At 40.1% G+C, this 24,478-nt stretch overlaps 2 protein-coding genes across 4 annotated transcripts in view; one reads left to right on the top strand and one right to left on the bottom strand.

Moving 5' to 3' along the window:
- Window positions 1–3,659, top strand: part of RPGRIP1 (RPGR interacting protein 1) — an 88,297-nt gene extending 84,638 nt beyond the window's left edge. For all 3 annotated transcript variants that reach the window (XM_032857017.1, XM_032857015.1, XM_032857016.1), the window contains 2 exons: window positions 516–646; window positions 3,464–3,659. In XM_032857017.1, coding sequence (XP_032712908.1) covers window positions 516–646; window positions 3,464–3,576 — 244 coding nt within the window. In that variant the 3' untranslated portion in view covers window positions 3,577–3,659. The remainder of the gene's footprint in view (window positions 1–515; window positions 647–3,463) is intronic.
- A 249-nt stretch (window positions 3,660–3,908) lies between these two features.
- Window positions 3,909–24,478, bottom strand: part of SUPT16H (SPT16 homolog, facilitates chromatin remodeling subunit) — a 39,266-nt gene continuing 18,696 nt past the window's right edge. Inside the window, exons 6-26 of the mRNA XM_032857019.1 lie at window positions 23,597–23,748; window positions 22,605–22,777; window positions 21,080–21,170; window positions 20,008–20,081; window positions 19,760–19,872; window positions 18,541–18,606; window positions 18,328–18,423; window positions 18,119–18,234; window positions 17,876–18,029; window positions 17,320–17,447; window positions 16,675–16,810; window positions 16,442–16,568; window positions 16,075–16,193; window positions 15,235–15,360; window positions 14,777–14,889; window positions 14,378–14,453; window positions 13,583–13,752; window positions 6,883–7,012; window positions 6,107–6,236; window positions 5,901–5,978; window positions 3,909–5,255 (exon numbers count right to left, since the gene is read on the bottom strand). Coding sequence (XP_032712910.1) covers window positions 5,110–5,255; window positions 5,901–5,978; window positions 6,107–6,236; window positions 6,883–7,012; window positions 13,583–13,752; window positions 14,378–14,453; window positions 14,777–14,889; window positions 15,235–15,360; window positions 16,075–16,193; window positions 16,442–16,568; window positions 16,675–16,810; window positions 17,320–17,447; window positions 17,876–18,029; window positions 18,119–18,234; window positions 18,328–18,423; window positions 18,541–18,606; window positions 19,760–19,872; window positions 20,008–20,081; window positions 21,080–21,170; window positions 22,605–22,777; window positions 23,597–23,748 — 2,514 coding nt within the window. The 3' untranslated portion in view covers window positions 3,909–5,109. The remainder of the gene's footprint in view (window positions 5,256–5,900; window positions 5,979–6,106; window positions 6,237–6,882; window positions 7,013–13,582; window positions 13,753–14,377; window positions 14,454–14,776; window positions 14,890–15,234; window positions 15,361–16,074; window positions 16,194–16,441; window positions 16,569–16,674; window positions 16,811–17,319; window positions 17,448–17,875; window positions 18,030–18,118; window positions 18,235–18,327; window positions 18,424–18,540; window positions 18,607–19,759; window positions 19,873–20,007; window positions 20,082–21,079; window positions 21,171–22,604; window positions 22,778–23,596; window positions 23,749–24,478) is intronic.

The following is a 24,478-nucleotide window of genomic DNA, read 5'->3' on the forward strand; positions in this document are numbered from 1 at the left end:
TGCAACACCTTCACTCTCCATGACAAATCTTTCATCAGAGTTGTAAGCTATCTTAGAAGCGTCCTATATGAATAGGTTTCTTTTTCAAAGATTTTATTTATTTATTTGACAGAGAGAAGCAGCAGTTAGAAGGAGAGGGAGAAGCAGGCTCCCTGCTGATCAGGGAGGCAGATGCAGGGGCTAGATCCCAGGACCCAGGGATCACGACCTGAGTGAAGGCAAACATTTAACCACTTACCCTACTGAGCCACCCAGGTGCCCCTATCCGAACAGTTTTGAGACAACTTGATCAACTGCATCATCTCGTCTTAGTTCCCTCTTTTCCAGACCTATCATTCCTTTAAAATACACCAGTTCCTTCTCTTTTGCCATTACAGTTATGTAAGATGAAGGCCAGGGAAAACTGATTCAGGGAAAACACTGTATAATTTATGATTGATTACCTTTATCATTATATATGTATTTTATGCCTTACAGTATCAGCAGTACTGAGTTAAATGGAATTTTTCCTTTAGTTTAAAGTTTACAGTGGTAAGTGATCCTATGGACGATGAAAAGAAAGAATGTCAAGAAGTAGGATACGCGTTTCTGGAACTGTGGCAGATCATGGAATCAGGAAGAGACGGTGTAGAGCAAGAGCTAGAGAGTGAGTAATAAACGTTCATGCTTCTCTGTTTCACTTATTTCTAAGGGAATCAGCCCAATCACAAATTCTCTTCCAGTTTTACCTTCAGTATATAATTACCACTCTGAAGGTGATGATACAAACTGGATCCAAATCCAGTTGGTATATTTAATATTGAAATAACTGTAGCTGTATTTATTTCTAGATCGAGCATGAGTAGTCAGTTGTATATTTTAGCCCATGTATCTCATGACAACCAGAATACAATCTTTTATGAAAATCTCCAGTGTTTGAAATAGGGGAATTTTGAAAAGACCAATTCTTTTAATTTCAGTCAAATTTCAACATCAGAATTTGATTTATCGTAAGCATATAAGGTTTGTAAAGGCAGCAAACACCCTCCACCTTTTATTTATTTATTTATTTATTTATTTATTTATTTATTTGACAGACGGAGATCACAGGTAGGCAGAGAGAGGAAGGGAATCAGGCTCCCCGCTGAGCCGAGAGCCAGATGTGGGGCTTGATCCCAGGACCCAGGAATCATGACCTGAGCCGAAGGCAGAGGCTTTAACCCACTGAGCCACCCAGGTGCCCCAACACCCTCTCTTTTTAATGTGTGACCCTTCCTCTAGTCTCTTCAACACTCACTCACCTACTCCCTCACACTCATGGTATTTGTTACTGAGTTTTTTGGGGTGAGTTTTCTTTTTAGTTACCAAATCTTAACCATCTTGCTTCAGAAGTGTTTTGACCACATCCCCACTTCCACCCCATTTCCATCTGCTACAGTGTTTCTTTACAGAAAGTTTGATCACCACCTTCTTCTTAAATCTGTTTTTAACATTATTTGCTGCAAGACTGGCGTGCTTGAAAAATATCTGCCTTTGGATGCCTTTAGGTGGGCCTGTTCTGTCCAGTCCCACTGCTCTTAACCCTGTGTGTCTGGGATTTCACATTTACCTTATCTGTAAGGCTGTGGTAGGGTCCGAAAATTACCCACTAGACCAAAGATTTTCAAACTGCCAGTCCTTACCAACCAAATAATGGATGGTGAAATTAAATTAGTAAGTCATGACCAGAACTGAGGGGGAAAAACTGTAGAAAATATCAGAGTGCTCTGCACACAGATTATTTTGTGACACTTTCTTATGTACATGTGTACTAAGTCATGATATAAAATTATAATGAGATTTGAGGGATACTTTTTAGACCAGGGGCTACAGAGTTCAAACTAGCTGGTAGATAAGATTCTTCATTTTATTCCTCTAGTACCTTACCTGCTGAGGTACTGGGCAAGTCATGTAACCTCTCTGTGCAGGTTTCCTCAACTGCAAAAGGAGAACCCTCACAGGCTTGTCCAGAGGATTGAGGGAATGCTTAAGTGAAGGCTTGTGGGAGAGGAATATTTAGGACAGGGCTGGCTACCTGGCACATGGCGAGTGTGGTCTCTGTCACCTGTTTTTTAACTTGTACTCCCAAGTTCAATTCCTGTCTCCCTTCCCCAGACATGCTGCACTCTTCTTTGTAGAGAAGAAACATCCCCTGAAGCCTTTTCTGTCAGGACCTCAACATTTCTAAAGCCAATGAATATGTCTCAATTATTTTTATTTTTTTAATCATCAAAAGAAAAATTTATGGTAATTTATTTTGGCTGCCCTTCCTTTCACTCAGGCTTTAATCATGTTGGTCTGATTTCAAAGACAAAACACTACTTTCTATCCCTGCAGCTCTCTTTTCTCTTAGCACTTTCAAACTCTGCTCCATGAAATATTTTCTGTTCTGGCTATGCCTACACTGTTCAGTTAAGATCAAGTTTTCATGGGGTGCCTGGGTGGCTCAGTGGGTTAAAGCCTCTGCCTTCAGCTCAGGTCATGATCCCAGGATCCTGGGATCAAGCCTCATGTCAGGCTCTCTGCTCAGCAGGGGACTGCTTCCCCCCTCTCTCTGCCTGCTTCTGTGCCTACTTGTGATCTCTGTCAAATAAATAAAATCTTTATTAAAAAACAAATGATCAAGTTTTCATCCAAATGCTTTATTGACTCTGTTCTTACCAATTTTCCTAACTGCCCAATCTAGTTGGTTTCCTTAGTCATCCTACTTGACCTTTCTAAATCTCTAAAATTATTGCTCATTCTCCTTTTTAAATGCCATTCTCAGGCACCTGGGTGGCTCAGTTGGTTGGACGTCTGCCTTTGGCTCGGGTCATGATTCCAGGGTCCTGAGATCTAGTCCCACATCAGGCTCCCTGCTCAGTGGGGAGTCTGCTTCTCCCTCTTCCTCTGGGGTGCACACTCTCTCAATCAAATAAATGAGTAACATCTTTAAGGGGAAAAAATACATACATGCATGCCATTCTCCCATTTTTACACCATTTGACTTTCCATATCACTCTATGGGGGATCCTTCTGTTTCTTTACAGGGTCTTCCACCTGGATGCTTAACAATGGAGCCACCAAAGGCACCCTGTATATATACAGAGCTTCACTTCTGCCACTTCTTGTAGCTTTCTAAACTTGTCGTGTTCTCATGTCTTGGCCTGTGCTTATGATATCTTAAAGACTTAGCTCGGGGACTGTCTCCAGAAAACCTTTTCCGATTCCTCCATCCTGGCTTAGGTGCCACTTCTGTGTGTTCCCAAAGTACCCAGAGTTTTCATCAGAGCACTTCGCATACTGTACAGACTGTGCTCTCCCTTCTTTTCCGCTAGACTGTGCCCCTTGTGAGGGAGTGTCTTTTAGTATCACCATCCCCACACACAGCACATGGCAGTTAGGTAAGTGTTTTCTAATTGAACAGTGCTGCCACCTGACCTGTTTGCCTTTCCTCTCCCAACAGTTGTCAGCCCTAGAGATCAGGTCACCCAAATAGGAAGGCTGAAGGTGTCCCTTCAAGCTGCTGCCGCCTTCCAGGCTATTTACAAGGAGATGACAGAAGATATGTTTTCATGATGGAGCAAGTACTATTCCATTCTAAACTTTCTGAGGGAACCATAGTAAAAAGTCTCTTATAAAGTAACTTGCTATACCATGAATTTGGTTTACTGTCTGTTACTCTGTTACTGTCTGTTATCTCTCAACCTAATGACAAAAGCTTAGAAGGATGGAAGCCAATTTCTGTGATCTTCCCCTGACAAAGGCATTATTCTCTAACGTCTCAGCACTCTCCCAAGTGAGAAGCAGGCCTGCTTTTCAGGAACTGCAAAAGAATGTTCACAAAAGGTGAGTTTACAAAAACAAAACAACAACCAAAAAAAAAAACCAAACAAAACCAAAACCAAAAAAAAAAAAAAAACCACCACAGTTTATTTATCTTTTAGTTCTTCCAAAATTGAAAATATCAAGTCCTACTGCTAAGGAGAAAACAAACAAACAAACAAACAAAATCCGAAACCCCTCCCCCCCTCTTCTCTTAAAGTCACAGAACACAGAAGGAACTGCAGAGGGACAGGTGAGTGCAGAGAACCAGGAGGGGGAGGATGGTGAGATAAACTCCCCAAATACTTAAAAAGCTGTTCAACAGAAACTGTGATAAATACAGGACAATGCAAGACCAGTAAAAATAAGGAGCAGCAGTGACGAGAGGCTGTGTTGTAGACGTGGCCTCCCTTCCTCTTCTCTTTTTTCATCGGTATTCTAGGCCCCAGGCATGACCTGCCCCTTCCAGATCTCAATGTTGATTCCTCTGAGCCTCCTTCTAGGTTTCACTAGAAGCAGTGCGTGAGGCACAACCATTCTTCCTCAGATACATCAGAAAACAAACAGTGGTACTTTTGCTCCTACCATGGTACCATGGGTGAATTTGTGAGGAGGAGGAAACTGAGCCAGGGAGTGCCACTGCTTCTTAGGTCGTCCAAGGCTAGGCAGCAGACACACTTCTATCTGTGTGAGGCCAAAAAGCAGGAAACTCAGACGGAGTTACCAGCCGGATCTGCCTCACTAGCTCAGGTGGTATGATTTATCACAACTTTTAGCAAATTCCAACAACCTTTTCTTGAGTACTGCAAAGATGGGACATAAAGAGATGTGAGGAAGGTCATGGCAGTAGGGTAGGATGGAGGCTCGGATCTGCTGGTCAAGAACCATGGTACAGGTAGTTAGGGGTCACCTTGTACCAATGTCTTGGAAATACAGCTTTGAGACATCAGAGAATAAGATGTCAGAAGCCATCGATGTCCTGGCAGAAGGTGGCAGGAAGAGAGAGGAATGAAACGGTACTTATTAACAGTGGAAGCCTCTGCCCTTCTTCAAGAACACCTCCTCCCTCGTCATCTGGATGGGGCCACTGGCACGTGTCCTGGTGGGCCTGGAATTCCCCGAGTAGATTGGTCCACACAAATGGCCCCCTAAACCCATAAACACAAATGGCCAAACTTCAAAAGGAAAAAAAAAAAAAAAAAAAAGGAAAAATACAGTTTCTATGTCATGTAAAATTTGTAGGGGTTGGCTGGATAAAGAATGGAACTGAGGACCAAAGTTCAGAAGTTACTTCCTCTTTTTCTTGGGGGGTGCAGAGCTGTGTCTGGAACCACGGTTAGAGCCACGGCCTGAACTGTGCACAGACGCCTTCCTCTTCCGGCTCATACTTCGACTCTGTTCTTCTTCTTCCTCGTAACGACTTTCACGGTCCGCTAAATAGGAGAAAGGCATTACTAGTTAGTGACAGGTTAGCTTTGATACCTAATAGTACATGACAGTATGCACCACTACAATGTGCACTCTGCCACCAAACTTAGGTTTTAATCTGTTAGTCACTTCTTGGTTGTGTGATTTTGGGCAAGTACTTAACTTTTTTGAACCTTGGTTTATGTATTTGAATGATGGAAAATTATTTTATGATTAAATAAGGCAATCTATGTGAACTACCTATCCCAATGCTTGGGATCCAGTAGATAATATTTCCTTTTCATCTTTTAACTTGTATCTGGTGTTTGGGTTCAGAGTAATTAAACTGGTATTACAAAAACAATCCCAACCCAGAGGAGGTCCTATTACAGGACTTAGATTTGGAAACTGGATGGCCTAATTCTGGAGCCTATATATGGCTATCCCAGCTATGGGCCCATGTGAAGAAAGCATCCGTTACAGAGTCACGCCACTTGGAAGAGTGTGGACGCATTCCAGAGTTTATCTGCTTCTCTGATGAGGCTGCACCTATAACTCCACATGAGTTTTATAGTGTTCTTTTGTTATTCGTATTAGGCAAATAACATTTCAAAATACTAAAATCTGCTAAAAATTTGCGCCTCAAAAATAACAAACAACAAAAAATTTACCTTTTCGGGCTTCTTCCTCCAGTTCATCCCAATCCTTTCCACTCTCTTCTTCACTGCCCAATGATTCCTTGGAATAGTCTAAAATAAAATTGATTAAGCATTAGTCTTTAGATAGGAATGGAATGCCAGAATTCTTTCTTCCTTTTTGAGTTTCCAAAAATGACAGCAGGTTAGAAAGCCATGAAAAATTTTCCCTATAGACTAACCTGATTCTTCAGCTTCTGATGAATAATCTTCATCACTATCCTCCTCCTCCTCTTCATAGTCATCCTCTGAAGGATTAAAAGTCTCATCCTCGATTTCAGACTCTGAATCCCCTTCCTCGGCATCACTCCCCTGGTGAGTCAGACAGCGTAATACTATTTACTGGACTTTTTTTTTTTTTTACATTCACTTGATTGATGAATTAATTTAACCCACTTGGCACACCAACATTATTTCTTTTTTACATGAAAAAAAAAAAAAAAAAAAAACCCAAAAACCCTGAGTGACCAAGAGACAGAAGGGCTAAATTATTGGTAAAGTGCAATTAGACAAATATCTAATTCTATTTCTTAAATATTCATCTCACCCTTCCTTACCCAGGAAAATTAACCACAAAAATACGCTTGTAATACTGCATTATGCAGAGATAAAGAACCACTTCTTAGAAAACAATTTTTGCAAAATGCCCTCATGTTATACCTGAAACTGGTATTATACTATATGTTAATTATATTTCAAATTTTTAAAAAAGTTAAAATGCACTGAAGAATTTCTTCCCAGTATCAAGAAAGAATAATTTTGCAATTTCAAAGAAATCTGAGTGACTACCAATCCCTAATTTATCATCCAGCTGTAAAACTACCCTGGAGAAACAACACAGGAAGACCAAGCTCCCACTCGGTCTGCTCCCTTTGGTGTTACTTACATGGCATTTCCTAGCAGCCCAATGGTAATGGGCACCACCATGTACCAGAAAAGAAACCCCACACTCACGCACCTCACCCTCAGGCTCTAGGAAAGACCAGCCACCTTGTTCAAAGAAGCCCTCGGGGTCGTCGACAATGGTCTTCATGATCTTAGTCCAGTTGAGGGACTGTACTCCTTCTGTGTACTTTAGGTCACAGGAACTGAGAAACGGGACAGTACAAAGTCAAAATCAATTCTCTGTATTTTCTGAGAAAGTACTGTGTCATCTTGTTCATAAGCATCTCTCAATGCAGGTAACCTTTTTCTAAATATAGGATAGCTGACATTCTTTTGCACTATGCCACCAGGACAGACCTGGTGGCTAACATCTGGTCTGCTAGAACCAGCCCTCACCAGAGCAGCATTCCAACCAAAGCAAGCTTTGTCTCTCGAACAAAGCTCATGTTTTTGTTTTCCATTTTCTTTCTTAAGCACCAACTTCCCTATCTTCCTTTAGCTTTTTCTCCTCCTCATCTATGTTTTCCCCTCTCTGACTCTTATTTGCAAGTAGTTTCAACTTATAACCATTTCTATGATTCTTACTTTCCAGCTCTAATCACTCACACCACTGCAGTTGAGAAACAGCCCTGGCCTTCCTGCCCCGATCCCCCACTGCTTTCTTACGTACTGCTTATTTGGTGCAAGGTCTATTTGAAGATAGGGATAAGTTTTTTGTTTGTTTAGTACCTAAAAAGTGCCTTGTATTAAGACATTTAAATGACTTTCTTTTACCTACTTCTGTTGAGAAGAGCGCAATCAATTCAAGTAGGCAGGAAGGAAGAGAAAAGGAAACGAAAGAAATGACAACACCGAGGATCACAACAAGAAACCTTTGACACAAAACCTATCTGCGATCCACTGCCATAAGTTCGTCATAGGCACTGGTATCATATATGCTGTAACTTGTGCTTCTAGCCATGGTGGAATAAAATGGACTAGATTTACCTTTTCACTTTAAACAACTAGAAAACCAAATGAGATATGAAACAGCTTTCAGGGTGCCTGGTGGCTCAGTTGGTTAAGCCACTGCCTTCAGCTCATGATCCCGGAGTCCTGGGATGGAGTCCCACATCGGGCTCCCAGCTCCATGGGGAGTCTGCTCCTCCCTCTGACCTTCTCCCCTCTCTTGCTCTCTCTTTCTCTAATAAATAAATACAATCTTTAAAAAAAACAAAAAAAGAAACAGCTTTCAAATACTGGATGAAAAGCAGCACAGGATTATAAAGGAGGAAACATATAGGATTCTGATTTATAACTGCCTAAGTTTTCTGTCTGGAGGCAGTTCCCAGGCTGCTATGCAGGGAAGGGGAACCCAATCAGAACTGAGAAAAGTATTTGAGGAGGCTGAGACAGCTATAATTTTGAGGCAGGAGTACTGGAGGAGAGTGACAGAAAGAGTTCTAGAAATGTGAAGAGGGATCCCCTCCAATCTGTGGCTGAGAATATATCTCCACATGTATGAGAGAAAGCTAAGTAGAGCTGGGCAAAGCAGCACTGGAAAGCAGCAGGCCAGATAATTCCCAGATCTCATGCTGAGCTGGAAATAGTTCCTGTTCCCACCAGCTTCAATGGAAAGACCCTATGACAAACAGTGAATCCCGAGTCCTCAAAAGAGTACTGCCCCAGCAGCGGGGTAAATTAGTCCTAGACAAAACGTTATTCTGAACCAGCACTGGTGACATTTGAGAACAACTTCTGAAAGACCAAGTGGTATCCAAGTCATTCAACTACACCTACAATGAAATCTAGAAAAAAAGCTAAAACCTAGCACACAAAAATGTGTAGCCACACAGTTTGGCAGTTGATCACAAAATATCAGACAGGCCAAAAGGCAGAAGAAAAAAATCAGCCAGTGGAACAGACCCAGAAAATACAAAGATGGTGGATGGAAGTATCAGATAATGATGTTTAAAAAGTAGTTATAAATGAAGGGAGAGAGAAACTTGAAGATGCTGAGAGTGAAGAAACATGTAATTAGTCTCAGAAAAAAAAGAGGGGGCAAAAATATTTGAAGAGTAATGGCCCCATTCGTCCTCTCTCTCTCTAGAAAAAGAACAAAAAATGGATAAAACATTTCTAAATATGATGAAATCCACATACCCCATAGATCTGAGAAGCCCAATGCACACTAAGCAGAATAATCATTTAAAACACAGCAAAGTACCTAATAATCAAACTGCTAAAAACCAGTGATACAAATAGAAAATAAATACCCTGAGGAAAAAAGGCAATCTGTACAGAGGTACAAAGAGAGTAGACATCTGAGCAGAAGCCAGGTAAGCTGGAAGATGATGGAGCACCATCTTGTGAATATTAACAAAAAGACTCAACTTACAATTCTATATCCAGCAAAAAACATCTTTCTACAATGAAAGGGAAATAAAGACTTTAAAGAAAAAGCTGAGAGAATCTGTCACCAGAAAACCTGTGCCTCAAATGCTAAGAAGGAGGAGGTTTATGTAGCAAGCAGACAGAAGGTTGGAACGACACAATGGAGTGAAGAGCACCAGGAATGGTAAATACATGAGTAAATATTGAAGACTTTTTTCCTCATTTTATAAATTAGGAAATAACTGCTTTGGGGCATGAGCCTGGCTCAGTCAGAAAAGCATGCACCTCTTGCTCCTGGGGTCATGAGTTTGAGTCCCAAGTTGGGTGTAGAGATTACTAAAAAAAACAAAACAAAAACAACCAAAAAAACATCACAAAACAAAACAAACCCAAACCAAAAAAACCCCCAAAAGACTTTAATATACAATCAAAATTAATCCAAAAGGGAGCATAAAAATAGGAGAAAAGCAATGAACAGAGGAAAAAAACCAAGAGCAAGAAAGCAGACTTAAACCCAACCATACTGATAGTTAATGATAAATGTAAATGGTCTCTTTTCACCAACCCAATTAAGAGTAGAATAGATTAAACAAGTAAGACCCAGGGGCGCCTGGGTGGCTCAGTGGTTTAATACTCTGCGTTCCGCTCAGGTCGTGATCCCAGGGTCCTGGGATCGAGTCCCACATTGGGCTCTCTGCTCATTGGGGAGCCTGCTTCCTCCTCTCTCTCTGCCTGCCTCTCTGCCTACTTGTGATTTCTCTCTGTGTCAAATAAATAAAAATCTTTAAAACAAACAAACAAACAACAAAAAAAGTAAGACCCAGATATATGTTGTCTCCAATGAAGTCACTTTGAACACAGTCAAGAGTAAAAGGACAAAAAAAAGACACGTCATACAAACACTAACCAAAAAGCTTCCAAAGCTATTAGTCCATAGTAATGAAACACCAAGTAGAATTATGAAACAAGGACTATGGTTAAGCCACTGCCTTCGGCTCAGGTCATGATGCCAGAGTCCTGGGATCGAGTCCCGCATTTTTTCATGATGGAAAAAAAAATCAATAAAATTAAACTGCTAGGCAAACTAACGAAAGAAAGAAACAAAAATGATCAATATTAGGAATGAAAGGAACATCTTCATAAATTGTACTAATACTAAAATTGGTAACTTAGATTAAGATGACCAGTTTGTTGAAAGACATGAGATGATTCTAAAATTTACACAGAACAGTCAATGTAATATATATATTTTTATATATCTGTCAGTAGTGGGGGGGGGGAGGGCATGACACAGGACCAAGGGAGAGCAGCAGGCAGAGGGAGAAGTAGGATCCCTGCTGAGCAAGGAGCCTGATATGGAATTCGACCCCAGGACCCTGCGATCACGATACAAGCCAAAGGCAGAAACTTAACCAACTGGGCCTCCCAGGTGTCCCTAATACAGCCAATTTTGAAAAGGAACATATCTGGAAGACTTACACTACCTGATTTCAAGACTTACTATAAAGCTACAATAATCATGACGATGGTATAAGGACACACAGACGCCAATGCAACAGAACATTATCCAGAAATAAGCCCTTTCCTACATGGTTGATTTCTTTTTTTAAATAAGATGCCAAGATAATTCAGTAACTAGGGGATAATCTCATCACATGTTACTAGAGTAACTGGCTGTATGTAGGCAAAGTATGAACCTTGATCCTGTACTACGGTAAAAAAATTAGCTCCAAATAGATCACAGACCTAAATAGGAGACCTGAACCTATAAAACTCTAGAAGAAAACAGAAAACATCTGACTTTGGGTTAGTCCATTTATTAGATAAGATGTAAAAAGCACAAATTACAATAGAAAGATTAGATCTAACAGGTTTTGTGAGGATTTTGCACTAGTCTTTACTAGTTTCTTTAGTCTTTAAAAGACACTCGAGAAAATGAAGAGGCACAGAAACTACTGAAAGAAAATATATTCAAAGGGTGCCTGGGTGGCTCAGTCGGTTAAGCGGCTGACTTGACTTTGGTTCAAGTCGTGATCTCAGGGTCCTGGGACTGAGCCCCGTGTTAAGCTCTGAGCTCAGTGGGGAGTCTGCCTGAGGATGCTCTTTCCCTCTCCCCAGACTCACACTTTCTCTAAAATAAGTAAGTCTTTAAAAAAAGAAGAAGAAAACATATACAAAACCTATATTTAAGAATATATGTCCAGGGGCACCTGGGTGGCTCAGTGGGTTAAGGCCCCTGCCTTCGGCTCAGGTCATGATCCCAGGAGGGATGGAGCCCCGCGTTGAGCTCTCTGCTTGGTGGGGAGCCTGCTTCCTCCTCGCTCTCTGCCTACTTGTGATCTCTGTCTGTCAAATAAATAAATAAAATCTTAAAAAATATATATATATATATCTCCAGCCTAAAGAATTTTTAAAATTTATATTTTAAGAAAGATTTTATTTATTTGAGAGAGAGAGAGCGTGCCCGTGCACATGCACAAGTTGGGGGAGAGGCACAGGGAGAGGGAGAGTCTCAAGCAGACTACATGCTTACTTACCACAGAGCGTGACATGGCTGAATCTGATGCCCCTGAGATCATAACCTGAGTGGAACTCAAAAGAGTCGGATGCTTAGCTGAGTGAGCCACCCAGGTGTCCCTATCCAGTGTAAAGAACTCTTACAACTCAAACAAGCAATCTCCTTTTTAACATCAGCAAAAAATACAAAGTTACTTCCTCCAAGACACAGAATGACACATAAGCATATGAAAAGATGTTCAACATCATGGGTCATCACAGAAATGCAAATTGAAACCATAATGAGACAGCACTGCACACTGCATAGCTAACATAAAAAGAGACAAAAGCAAGTGTTGATCGGGAAGCACAGCAACAATTCTAACATAATGCAGCTTTCTACGGGTTTTCTGGAAAGTGATTTGGTAGTTTCTTACAAAGTTAAGTTGAACACAGACTTAACCACAAACCATACAACCCAGCAGTGCCACACTTAGGTCATCTACCCAAGAAATGAAAACCTACGTTTACACTTTAAAGACTTTCTATATTGGGGCGCCTGGGTGGCTCAGTGGGTTAAGCCGCTGCCTTCGGCTCAGGTCATGATCTCAGGGTCCTGGGATCGAGTCCCGCATCGGGCTCTCTGCTCAGCAGGGAGCCTGCTTCCCTCTCTCTCTCTCTCTGCCTGCCTCTCCATCTACTTGTGATCTCTGTCTGTCAAATAAATAAATAAAATCTTTAAAAAAAAAAAAAAAAAGACTTTCTATAATGTTTACAGCGGCTATTCATAAGAGCCCCCACATGGAAACAACTCAAATGTCTACTAAGTGGTAGTTGCGGTATGGAGTATCCGTGAAGTGGAATACTCAATAATAAAAAGGATACACTCAACAACCTTCAAAATTTCAGAATCATTGAGCTAAGTAAAGGATACAAGATACAAAAGGTTACATACTGTAGGCTTCCATTTATGTGAAATTCTAGAAGAAGCCAAGTGTACAGTGATGGAAACCAGGGGTAAGATTGTGGGAAGGGGAATGACTATAAAGGAACTTTCAGGAGTGAAGAAGTCTTCTATATCCTGATTATGATGGCAGATTCAAGACTGTATCCATTTGCTAGAACTCATCAAATCACATACTTAAATTGGTGAATTTTATTACATGTAAGTTTTCCCTCAATAAAACTTGTTTTTTAAAAAGTCATATGCATTTACACGTACTATTTGTGACATTACAGCACTACCTACCTGCATGTTTCTTAGGAAAATCCTCAGGGAAACCACAAATTTGTATCTTTCTCATAACTTAATTTCTATATTCGCTCAACCCACTTCTTAAGAGGAGGTTTATACTTATAGCACTTCCCATTCACAGGTAATGGGGGTGGGGGTGGTGGGCAGAGCAAACTATACTCAAGGCTAACCAAGCCTCACCCTTTACACTTAGAGAGTAACATCTCCTGGACACAGAGTTCTTATATTTCCGTGAGGAATTTTTTTAGCTGAAGTGTGTAAATACGGATGTCAAAGGCTAAAGTAAAAAGATCTCATCTCTCTCATTGTTCAATAAAAATAAGAGAACTGGTAAGATATGCCTCCCTTTTTATAATTAAATTATTTCACATGTGTTTAGATTTTTTTATACAGCTATCGAAGAGTCAAAAAAATCTATGACTTTGATTCTGTATGTGTAAGTATACATCAACTACTGTTGGAATTTCAGGAAAAAGTTATTAACTCTATCCAATAAGATTTCAAATTTTTAAGTCCTGGGATAGAACTCAACCCAAAGGCAGGTTTACCCTCAAATACACCAGAAGATTTTATATACAACACACCACACTCCTATTCTGTAATACAGGGCTCACAGGGTAAATGGGAGACTGCTAGCCAATTTACTTACTTCAACCATTCCTTGATGGGGTCTAGGGAGGCTACAGGAATGGCGTTGATCATCGTGACTTTCTTGCTGTAGTCCTTGTACACTATCACCATATCAAAGTTCTTCAGGTGAAACTGAACCCGCTCAAAGTGAATCAGCTCCACTTCATCCAAGGTCACCACAAAAGGTGGCTGTTAGGGAGAAACTGGATCACTACCACATAAATCCTCTAAAACACCAGGCTTTTCAAATTCTGTCAGAATCTTTTTTTTTTTTTTTTAAAGATTTTATTTGACAGAGATTGAGCACTCCTGTTTTTTTTGTGAAAGACTAAAAGGAATATAACATGCTGAGAAGTCCCGGTAAAAGGATTTTTAAGATCAAAATCTTTCCTCAGGGAGAAAAAGTTTAAGGAAACTATGAAGAGACTATTTAAAAAACTAAAGAGACTTCTGAAGAATCTTTTGTTTAATAATTTATGTCTAACAAAATTATCGGGGCACCTGGGTGGCTCAGTCAGTTAGGTAAGTGTCCATCTGACGATTTTGGCTCAGGTCATGACCTCAGGGCTGTGAGATCAACCTTGATGTCGCACTGGGTGTGGGGCCTGCTTAATTTTCTCTCTCCCTCTGTCCCTCCCTGCTCTAAAGTAAAAAAAAAAAAAAAAAAGTAACTTTCAAAAATGAAAATCATCAGAAATAAAAAAGACCTAGTTTTCAAAATACCTATCTTAAAAAAAAAAAAATCAAAATACCTATCCTTCTGCTTTCTTTTCTCTAACAATTTTCTTACTGAAAGGAGGTAAGAAATACTCACCCACTCTGTAGCATTTACCAGCGCACTACTAGTGGGCTGAAGGAGGCAAGTACTCCTGTAAGGAGCACCATTAAATCTGAAAAAGAGTAAGAAAAAAGACTCACGTAAGACTGGGCCTACTGCAAGAGAAATATGCTGCTACAATACACTTCTTCCTTTCCCCATTCCAAACCCAGCTCCAGCATGCAAACTGGAGTCATTTACAGGGTAAGCCTCTCAGTCTGAGCCACTCACCCCCGCCCTAAAAATGTTCAAGAGGGAATGGATGTCTCAAAGGTTTTCAGTCAAAGGAAAAAGGGAATGATCTGTTATGCTGAGTTATTATAAAGGAAGAATAACTAATTTTTCTAACAGGTAGACAGCAACACTTCAGGCCAAAAAGATGAGGAGATATGTTACCCCAAGTCCCTAAAAGGCACTTCAAATTCCAGTTCCTCCTTAGTTAGAGCCTCTACTTTCTCAATGAAATTTTTAAAGGCTGTTTTCAGTTTATGCCTCATTTCCCGTTCCATCTGTATAAGAAAAAAAATACTAATTAACCATAGGCATCACTTTACTTGTTAATAGTACATCCCTTCAAAAAGTCCGAAGTGCTTCTACAGTCCATAATTCTCATACCCATGATGCCGACACGGATACTGTCCTAGAGGCCATTATACCGTAACTGTGCGGCCAAGGCTGCAACTGATGCCTAATCCACAAACCATGGCGCTGGGCCATCCCCACAAATACTTGAGTGGTTCCACAGAAAAATTCAGGGGTGGTTCATAAAATACAATGACTACTGAACTCAGATCTGAACCACAAGCTACCTCAGTACCCTGCAAAAAAAAAAACAAACAGGAAATCTCATAGACCTGCTCAGCATAGAGGTCATCTCGGTCATGCATGTGCTGATGTTTGCCCAAGTCTGTGGTAATCTCTCCCACTTCCGTATAGAATTGCACATCTGTGTGCCGCTTCTTCCCAAACATGATGGCATTCTGCAGGCAGAGCAGAAAACACAAGAAAGAAATCAGAAAACTCAAAGAAGCAGACAACAACAAACAAGACGAAAAAAGAAATAATACCTATGCTGGAAACCATGGCATTTATGTAAATATAACTAAAACATCAAATATAGGGACACCTGGGTGGCTCAGTGGGTTAAGCCTCTGCCTTCAGCTCAGGTCATCATCTCAGGGTCCTGGGATCAAGTCCCGCATCGGGCGCTCTGCTCAGCGGGGAGCCTACTCCCCCCCCCATCCTCTCTCTGCCTGCTTCTCTGCCTACTTGTGATCTCTCTCTGTCCATGAATAAATAAAAATCTTAAAAAAAAAATCAAATATAATTAAAACATCATAAATAATGACATCTGAGAATGTAAAAGCCTATGAATTATAAAAAGGACTGTTTATTAGAACGGACTTCAGAGATTAGGCTGGAAATAAACTGCGTCTAAGGAACATTTTTCTACTTCAGAAACAGGAATCTGGAGAAAACCTTTCGTTTGGTGGTCATTAGGTATCACACCAAAGGAACATACATGTTGAGCACCTTCTAGATTTCAGACACGGTGAACTTTATAAACCTTATAACATTCAATCCTCTTAATAATCTTATGCGACAGGTGATATTATTCATCACTATTTTAAAGGAAAAAGGGTGACACAAAGATCTTGCCCAAGACCCGACAGCTAGTAAGGAGACAGGTGTACCTTGAGGTGAAAGTGCAAGACAATAATCATCTCTCCATCACACGGCTGAAACAAAGCATGCTTGATGTTATTGTACAGGATGTCCACTTTGTCTCCCCGAACAGAGGTGAAGCGGAAGCCTGGGGACAAACGACGAAGCTAAGCATCAAGAAGCAGCATGAGGTGAGGCCAGAAGACACTGCATTTTTTCTGGCTGATTTGCACAGGGTCAGAGAAAATGCCGAAAACTACAGAGGGCTTTCCTTGTGCCCATGGACCAATGTCAATAGATTCCTCCCAGCGTTTCTCTGACATACTGTATTATCTGATCATCTACAAATGTGCCCCAGAGACAAAGCCCAGATCCACGAGAGATTATCATCCATACCATTGACATGGGCCTCCAGTGAACCCTGCATCCTCTTTTGGGCAATGTTTGGGCGAATGTATAGATCTTTCAGTTTGGGATTACTCCGGTTGAGATTGATCACCAGGGAGTCCTGTTTCACAATACCCTAAGTAGAATGAGAATCAGTGTGAATCCTCACGTATCTCTGCTGTGTCTGCCAAACCCACACGTTTCCTGTTACAGAAAGGTGCTTTGTTTGTGTGCAAGCTCACCTCCTTCTCCTTCTCTTCTGCTTCCCGGGTCTTATAGCGCTTCTGTACTTCTTTTATAATTCGGAAAGCATTCTGGAGGTTCAAGGCTGGTACTGTCTGTTCTCCAGGAGCCTTCATATTTGAAGCTCGGTATGTACTGTTAAAAAGGGGAAGCCAGAACATATCTAAGTTTCTTTATCAGGATGGGTAACCTGCACTCTTTACTCTATTTTTAACGGACTTAGTAACTTTCAGGATAAAAAAGTACCAGTGAATAGTAGGACAATGTCTGGAAAGCTGAAAAACATCTCCCTTTCTTCTCTCTGAAACAGAGACTATTATAGATGGCTAATCCACTGGGTAGGAAATCACACTTATTTTTCAAATCTGGCATAGTCAATTATCCCATTCCATACCATGAAGGAATGAACTCCAATGAGGCACGCATTTCCTTATTTATAATTCTACTACAAAACATATATAATCAGTTTAACATATTTTCATGAGGACTCCAAATTGGGTTCCATCCTCAAAATATTACAAAGCTAGCAGGATGATTCTAAACAGGTACCACCGAGGGGGGACACAGCAGAGACAACGAAACGTTTCTGAGAGTGCCACTCCAACCAGCAGGGATTTGGGGATGGTTTTTTCCTGGGGACTCACATTTCCTTGACGAAAGTGGCTTCTGGGTTAGGAAAGATGTTGCCCTCATTCCTGCCCAGAGCACTGCCTGGGCAGTAGAAGTTGATTCGCAAGTAAGTATAATCTCCTTCCACGGACATGCTTATATTCTGTTCAAAGAAAGGAAAAGCATTAACAAAATAAACACGTTTCTTTCCAAATTAAGGATTAGTAGTTATGGGGACATAAAGTTAAGTTGCAAGTTACAAGCTGACTGCTAAACCTACCCTGTAAATCTGGATCTAGCTCTACTGACCTGTAACTTATTTTTTTTGTAAGACCAAATGTATGCTTCCAAAAGAATCACTAACCTCCGAGCACCTGGAGCCACGTGTCCAACTACATGTTAAAAAATGCTTATTGCAAATGGTATTTCTAGACTAGATCACTGAACTTTCTAGCAAAGTGAAAACTGGGAAGGAAGGAGAGGGACAGCAGGGGATGGGGAGAGACGGTGCAGTCCAAAAAAAGAGTATGTGGAGAGCACAATCACTAGTTTCAGAAACAGTCTGGATGGAGCCTGACTCAACATTCATACCTTGATTGTGGCAATGTGAAAAGGCGTCGCAATACCGAACACAGGCATTATCACAGTTTCGTATTTCTTATCAATATAGATCTTCATTTCCCGAATATGTGGTTCCTTAGGCATCAAAGATGGGTTTTTATAGGACACGTTAGATTTGCGAGCTCTGGAGTGGGGATAAAAAATTTTTGTAAGAAATTTCCATAAACCACATATGAACCTAAGACAACCTTGCTGCCTGATGTAAACTCTTACTTCTGAATCTGTTGTTCTCCTTTCTGTTCTGTCAGTCGCCTCTTTGCTTCCTCATTCAGTTGAGCAGCCAGTTCCTTTTGATGTGCTCTTCGTTTCTCTTCTGCAGTCATCTCATTCTGGAGAAAGAAAAGTGTCAGTCCTACAAATGGGCCCTAGATACAAACCACAGGACAGGTAGAGATCAATGTAGGCTGAAACCATAAACTCACTCGTGTCCTTTCTGTAAGTAATGCTGCCCGAGAACCTCTTCCCAACAGGTCCTCGGCTTCATCTTTCTCCTCCTCCTCCTCTTCTTCATCCTCATTCTATAGGCAAAAAAAAAATCATACTCAGAAATTCCAGTTTTAATCTTCTTAGGCAACATAATTTTTGCCTTTTTACAGTGCCAAACTTCCTATACCACTTATCTTCCTTTTTCCTACCTTTAGAAAAATCCCCACGTTCTTCACTTTCTTCTTCACAGAAGTAAGAACAGTAGCTGGGCCATCCTGGAATAAAAGGAAGAAGTCAGACATTCGTAAGAGCATTTAAATGAGGCACTTTCACTTTCTAGCCTAGTATATAGGAAAGCAGTGCTTTGAAACTTCTGGATATTAAAATCTTTGACAATGAATACATACAGATTTTATTTTCCCAATCTCATGAGGAACTATAATTTGGCAGACAACACTGAGATAATGATTAAGAATATAGGCTTGATTTGAAACCTGGCTCAGTCACTTCCTAGTGGTGACATCCGGCTATTGACTGCTACTGCTCTGTGTCCCAGTTTTTTTTTTTAATCTGAGGGCAGAGTATCTACTTCGTAGGGTATTATAATTCGATGAACTACTGCATAAAAGTCTTTATATAATAAGATATCAGAAGTATTTGCTATTAAGGAATCAGTTCTGCTAAGTGAAAACAAAAACAAAAAAACAGTTACAAAAGGCCATAAAAGCCTAGAACAAGCAAACCCTTAGAAAGTGGTTTAGTCATTACCTAGGTTTGGGGGGCTAGGGTACCAGGTTTCTTTCAGAGGCGATAAAAATGTTCTAAAATTAGACTGTAGTGATGGTTGCACAACAGAAAATCACTAAAAATCACTAAATTATATACTTAAGAGTAGGTGAATTATATGGCATATAAACTGTAACTCAATAGAGTTGTTAAAGTAAAAAAGAATCAGTTCCTGATATTATCATGATTAGGGTTCAAGTCACAAACTAATGAATGGCTTAGTTTATTTTTTTTTTAAAGATCTTGTTTATTTATTTATTTATTTATTAAATTTATTTATTTGACAGACAGAGATCACAAGTAGGCAGAGAAGCAGACAGAGAGAGAGAGGAGGAAGCAGGCTCCCTGCGGAGCAGAAAGCCCGATGCAGGCCTTGATCCCAGGACCCTGAGATTATGAGTAAGCCGAAGGCAGAGGCTTAACCAACTGAGCCACCCAGGCGCCCCATGAATGACTTAGTTTAAATCACTCCCTGTATTTGGGATGACAGTATCTATTTCTAGGTATATTAGGTCACTGTCACAGATCTCTCCCTTCAGCTAGCATCTGACAAACACTTTCAAGAAAAAAAACCCGTAGAGTACAAAATGTATCTTCAATGTCAGTTCACAAACATTCAAAAGTTGAAGAAGCAATACATACCTCATCCACAAGCACTGTGTCACCAATGAAGAGAGCATAGGTTTTCTCTTCTGGTTTCTTCCCTTCCTTATTAGTTAGATCAGAGAATCCCAAATTGATGCTGAAAACCATCCCTACAACAGCAAACAGGAATCAGAGTCTAACTGTGAGAGAATGGAAAAGGGTTGAGTTTACACAAAAGGGGGGAAATAAAGCTACAGGAAACTATTCAAAAAAGTATTTTCCTACTGCATGCCTGCAAAACTCACCTTTTTTCAGTTTGTACTGATTTTTACTATTAATTACTAAAGAGCCTTCACGGAATTCGATTCCCATTCCGAACCTAAAAAAAGAAATGAAGAGAAACTACAGCAAATAGACTAAAAGATCTCTAACGTGGATCGAGTACAATATATTCTATTTCAATTTTCAGGGTAAGGCAGGCAAACATGTTGAGTGATTTGCCTCTGCTCATCAGTCATTTAAGGAGCAGGATTCAAGGATAGTCTTTGGGCTAACAATATGCTGAAAAGAATTTCCTAATTAAGTGCTTCATGTAACATTTATTACATCAAGCCTTCTTTATTTTAGTTTACTCACTCATACTTAAATTTTATTATTCTACCATGAAATCAAATTAAGAGTCTTCCTATAAACAACCTGACAGACCATTAATGGGTATATTACCAAGGCTGTAATGTTAAATTGAGCAAGGCGACTGTTAGTGGAATGTTGATAACAAGGATTCAGTAAGTCACCTGGGCCAGGACTTGGTACAGGTTGATATATTTCCTCTTGTCCATGAGAGAAATCCAGAAAGAAACTATATATCCCAGACTAGTTTCCATCTAAAGAAACTGATCACAGCCTTTGTTTCCTGAAATGTCTTTGGTTCTGTAAGATGTTCTTAAGTATTTCTAAGTGTTCAATGTCAAACACACCTAAGAAATACTTAATTAAATAAAAACTGAAAAAACAATGTAAATAGTAGGACATCTCAGAGTATTTCATTTACAAACATGAGCTGAGGTGTTCTGAGACAGGAAATAGTCAGTAATATATCCTAACACTAATAATTTAAGCCTAGAACAACCTATTGGTATCTACTACACTGGTCTGTAAAAATCTCCACCCCACCCCTGGGAGTAGAAAGGGAATCTTTCTCACATTCTCTGATAACACTATGTTTGGCATCTAAGTTCAATACTTAACAGTCCATAAATGTTGGATATTTGTATGTTGGTTCACCATAAATGGTGAATCAATCTAAGAATATTTTGCCTGACCATGGCCAGTCATGAACATTGTCTCAGAGTGACAATGTACATTTTCACATCTTACCCTAGATTTTTGGTAATTTTGTTCAGCAGCTCTGGTTTCTGCTTTTTAACCACGTCCATGACAGCATTATACACGTCACATATCTTTACACCTAATGACAAGACAGAGAGGAAACACAGTAATCTTTCAAGAAAAAAAAAAAAAAAGGTTTGATTTGATTTGGTTTATCAACAGTTTTTTACCTGTCCCCTAAAGCAGAGTTTCTCAAAGTGTGAACTAAGAACTTCAGCTGTGGGGTGCCTGAGTGGCTCAGTGGCTCTTAATTTTGGCTCAGGTCATGGGATCAAGCCCTATATGGGGCTCCGTGCTCAGAGTGGAGTCTGCTTGTCTCTCTCACTCCTCACCTGGCCCTCCCTACATGTGCATATGCGTGCTCTCTCTCTCAAATAAATAAAAAAATTTTTTAAAGATTTGAGAGAGTGTGTGCATGCATGTGCACGAGCAGAAAGAGAAGAGGGAGAGAGAATTTCAAGCAGACTCTGCACTGAACATGGAGTCCAACCCGGGCTTATGACCCGAGATCATGCCCTGAGCTGAAACCAAGAGTTGCACACTTAACTGACTATACCACTCGGGTGCCCCTAAATAAAAACCTTAAAAAAAAAAAAAAAAAAAAAAAAAAAAAAAAAAAGCTGCAGGAATGGTAAGGATTAGAAATTTGCATTTTTAAAAACAATTCACCTAGTCACCTAGTCATTATACTACTTGAGAATCACTGACTCAGGAGAACTATGGGATGCTAGATAGTCTCAATGAAATAATTTAAGAGTAGATAAATGGCACGATATTAAATACACATTTTGAAAAACAGGACTACTGAAGGGGTAAATTACTATTAGAAGAACTCTGGCCTTAATTTTTCACTATTTAGGATATGAACAGACATTTCAAGCCAGAACAGTCTAGATATGGTAGCCTCAAAGGGGTCTTTATCCTCACCAAGCTACATGTGACTATGATTTCCAATAGGATTTCTCAAGATTGACTTGAGATCATGAGGAAGAGTGTCTAGAAGAGATGGGGAGGGCTTACAGAGTAGCTTAAAGGTGAAACACATAAAGTCCCAGTTAGCTAACTGAAGTATGGAATTTCAAGACAACAGAGGTGTGGTGTCAAGCACTTTGCTGCCTTTTGAGGTCGACAATTGCTTGCTTAGCAGAGCTGCTATTAGTTCTGAGACTATGATCCTTGTATCCATTTGATGTAGAATTAGCAATATACATTCTGTTGCAGAGATATTAGTTCTCAAAACCTTCTAAAGGAAAGTAATAAGGCCAAGGTATTTTAAGAGGATCTGGACACAGCTGTGTCCAACCAGTCACAGAAGTTTTTTGTAAACACCAATTAAAACCAATGTAACTACTCATGCCCAAAAGGAGACTTAAGAATGGAATGGTAGCATGGTTCAAGGTTGGTAAAATCTGATTCTATTTTTAGTACAAGAACCTCAGGGACAGAAATGCACATAAACACTAGAAACATTTTTGTTACATCATTTCCAAACTTCTTTTCTAAGGCACCTCACCATGTCTTAATTCCTTTAGCAGTTCCTCTTGAAGTTGGAGCAAAAAATTGTAATTTTCTTGAACTTCCTGAGAAGGGTCAACCATCAAAGTGCGAACAAGGTTGGAGCAGTAAGATTTGAAGCGAATACCCATGGCACAAGTGATGGCCCCAAAATGCATGTGATTCTTGTCACTAGAGACCAAAGGAAGAAAGAATTTCGTTATGAAAACTAGCCAAGTCCTTAGTATTCCTGCCATACAACACCTGTAATCGCTACCTTTTCCTGCTATATCCCGAAGCTGAAGCAAGAAGGACCTAAGGACCTAAACTTTTTTTTTTTTTTTTTTTAAATAAACAAAGCAGGTTATAGGGGAGTAAAATTGGTGACCAAAACGCAGGATAAAAATTCAGAGAGAAGGTGAGTTGTGGTATCCTAAACAAAGAATATACCAAAATATATTTATCACAGTTTAACAGTACAGGGATAAGGCATCACTTATCCACCAGCCACTATGAAATGTAGTATTCATTATGAAATTAGTCCCTTCAGCCTGACCAGGAAAAACAGCATTCCCTACAATATTTTTAAAAATTAGAAGAATTACATTATGGCATATCTAATAACATCCTAATGGTTTTTCGCAACATGATTTGCATTTTTTCTTGGTATTTTTAATCACCTGGAAAAGCAAAATCAAATAAATGCTCAAGTAAGAAATGAGTACCAATGTGAAATAAAATAGAAGTAAGTAAAGATGCCTGGCTGGCTCAGTCTGTGGAGTGTGTGACTCTTAAAATCTCCCAATTTTGAGTTTGAGCCCCACACTGGGTATAGAGATTATTTAAAAATAAAACTTTAAAAAAGAAAAAAAAAATGCAGGGAATAATGTAGAAGGCAGACTAATGGTTATTCTCTTTCCACTTTTCTGAATTCCAGAATGAGTCCAAGAAAAAAAACTGGCTAGAAGTTGAAATACTCTGGTTGTTATATTTTGAAGTTCTCACACTTACCTCACCACACTGAACTTGAGATTATAGTTGCCACCACTTTGAATGATAGGAGGGTAACACATTTCCACAGTAGAAGGGTCTGCCCCAGCTAGGTATTTTTTCTCTTCAATGGCCTTTTCCACAGATTCAGCCAGTTTGCTGTGTCGAACTTTCTGTAAGAATGCCCAGAAATAAAACAGTATTTATAAAGTCATCAAACAGTGGCTAACAGTTTTGGATGTGTGGATATTATTGTCTGAAGATAAGATATATCCTGATATCACTTAGGATGCTAAAAAAGTCTTATGAAACGGTTTACGTGTCAGGTAACACAGTGGTATGCCTGCAAAACTGATTTTGACACAGTATGTGAAATTCACAGCCATATGAGGAATTCTCAAATAAAATACTGAATAACCTCAATAAACTATATAGTGTAGGTTTACAGTTACTTTGAAAAAGAGCTGGCAGGGCGCCTGGATGGCTCAGTTGAGTGTCCAACTCTTGGTTTCAGCACAGGTCAGATCTCCAGTTTTGAGACTGAGCCCAGCAAAAGGCTTCCCGCTCAGCGGAGAGACTGCTTGGGATTCCCTCTCTCTCCCTCTGCCCCTCCCCCACTGCATGCACAGGCGCACGTGAGCGGTCACTCTCTCTCAAATAAAACAATCTGAAAGGAAGGAAGGAAGGAAGGAGAGAGAAGAGGAGAGGAAGGGAAAGGAGAGGAGAGAAGAGAAAGAGGGGCGCCTGGGTGGCTCAGGCGTTAGGTGCCTGCCTTTGGCTCAGGTCATGATCCCAGGGTCCTGGAATTGAACCTGCTTCTCCCTCCCCCACTCCCTTTGCTTGTGTTCCCTCTCTCACTGTTTCTGTCAAATAAATAAATAAAATCTTAAAAAAAAAAAAAAA

The sequence above is a fragment of the Lontra canadensis genome, unplaced genomic scaffold, assembly GCF_010015895.1.
Source record: "Lontra canadensis isolate GAN:19392208 unplaced genomic scaffold, GSC_riverotter_1.0 scaffold12, whole genome shotgun sequence".
NCBI classification, from domain to species: Eukaryota; Metazoa; Chordata; class Mammalia; order Carnivora; family Mustelidae; genus Lontra; species Lontra canadensis.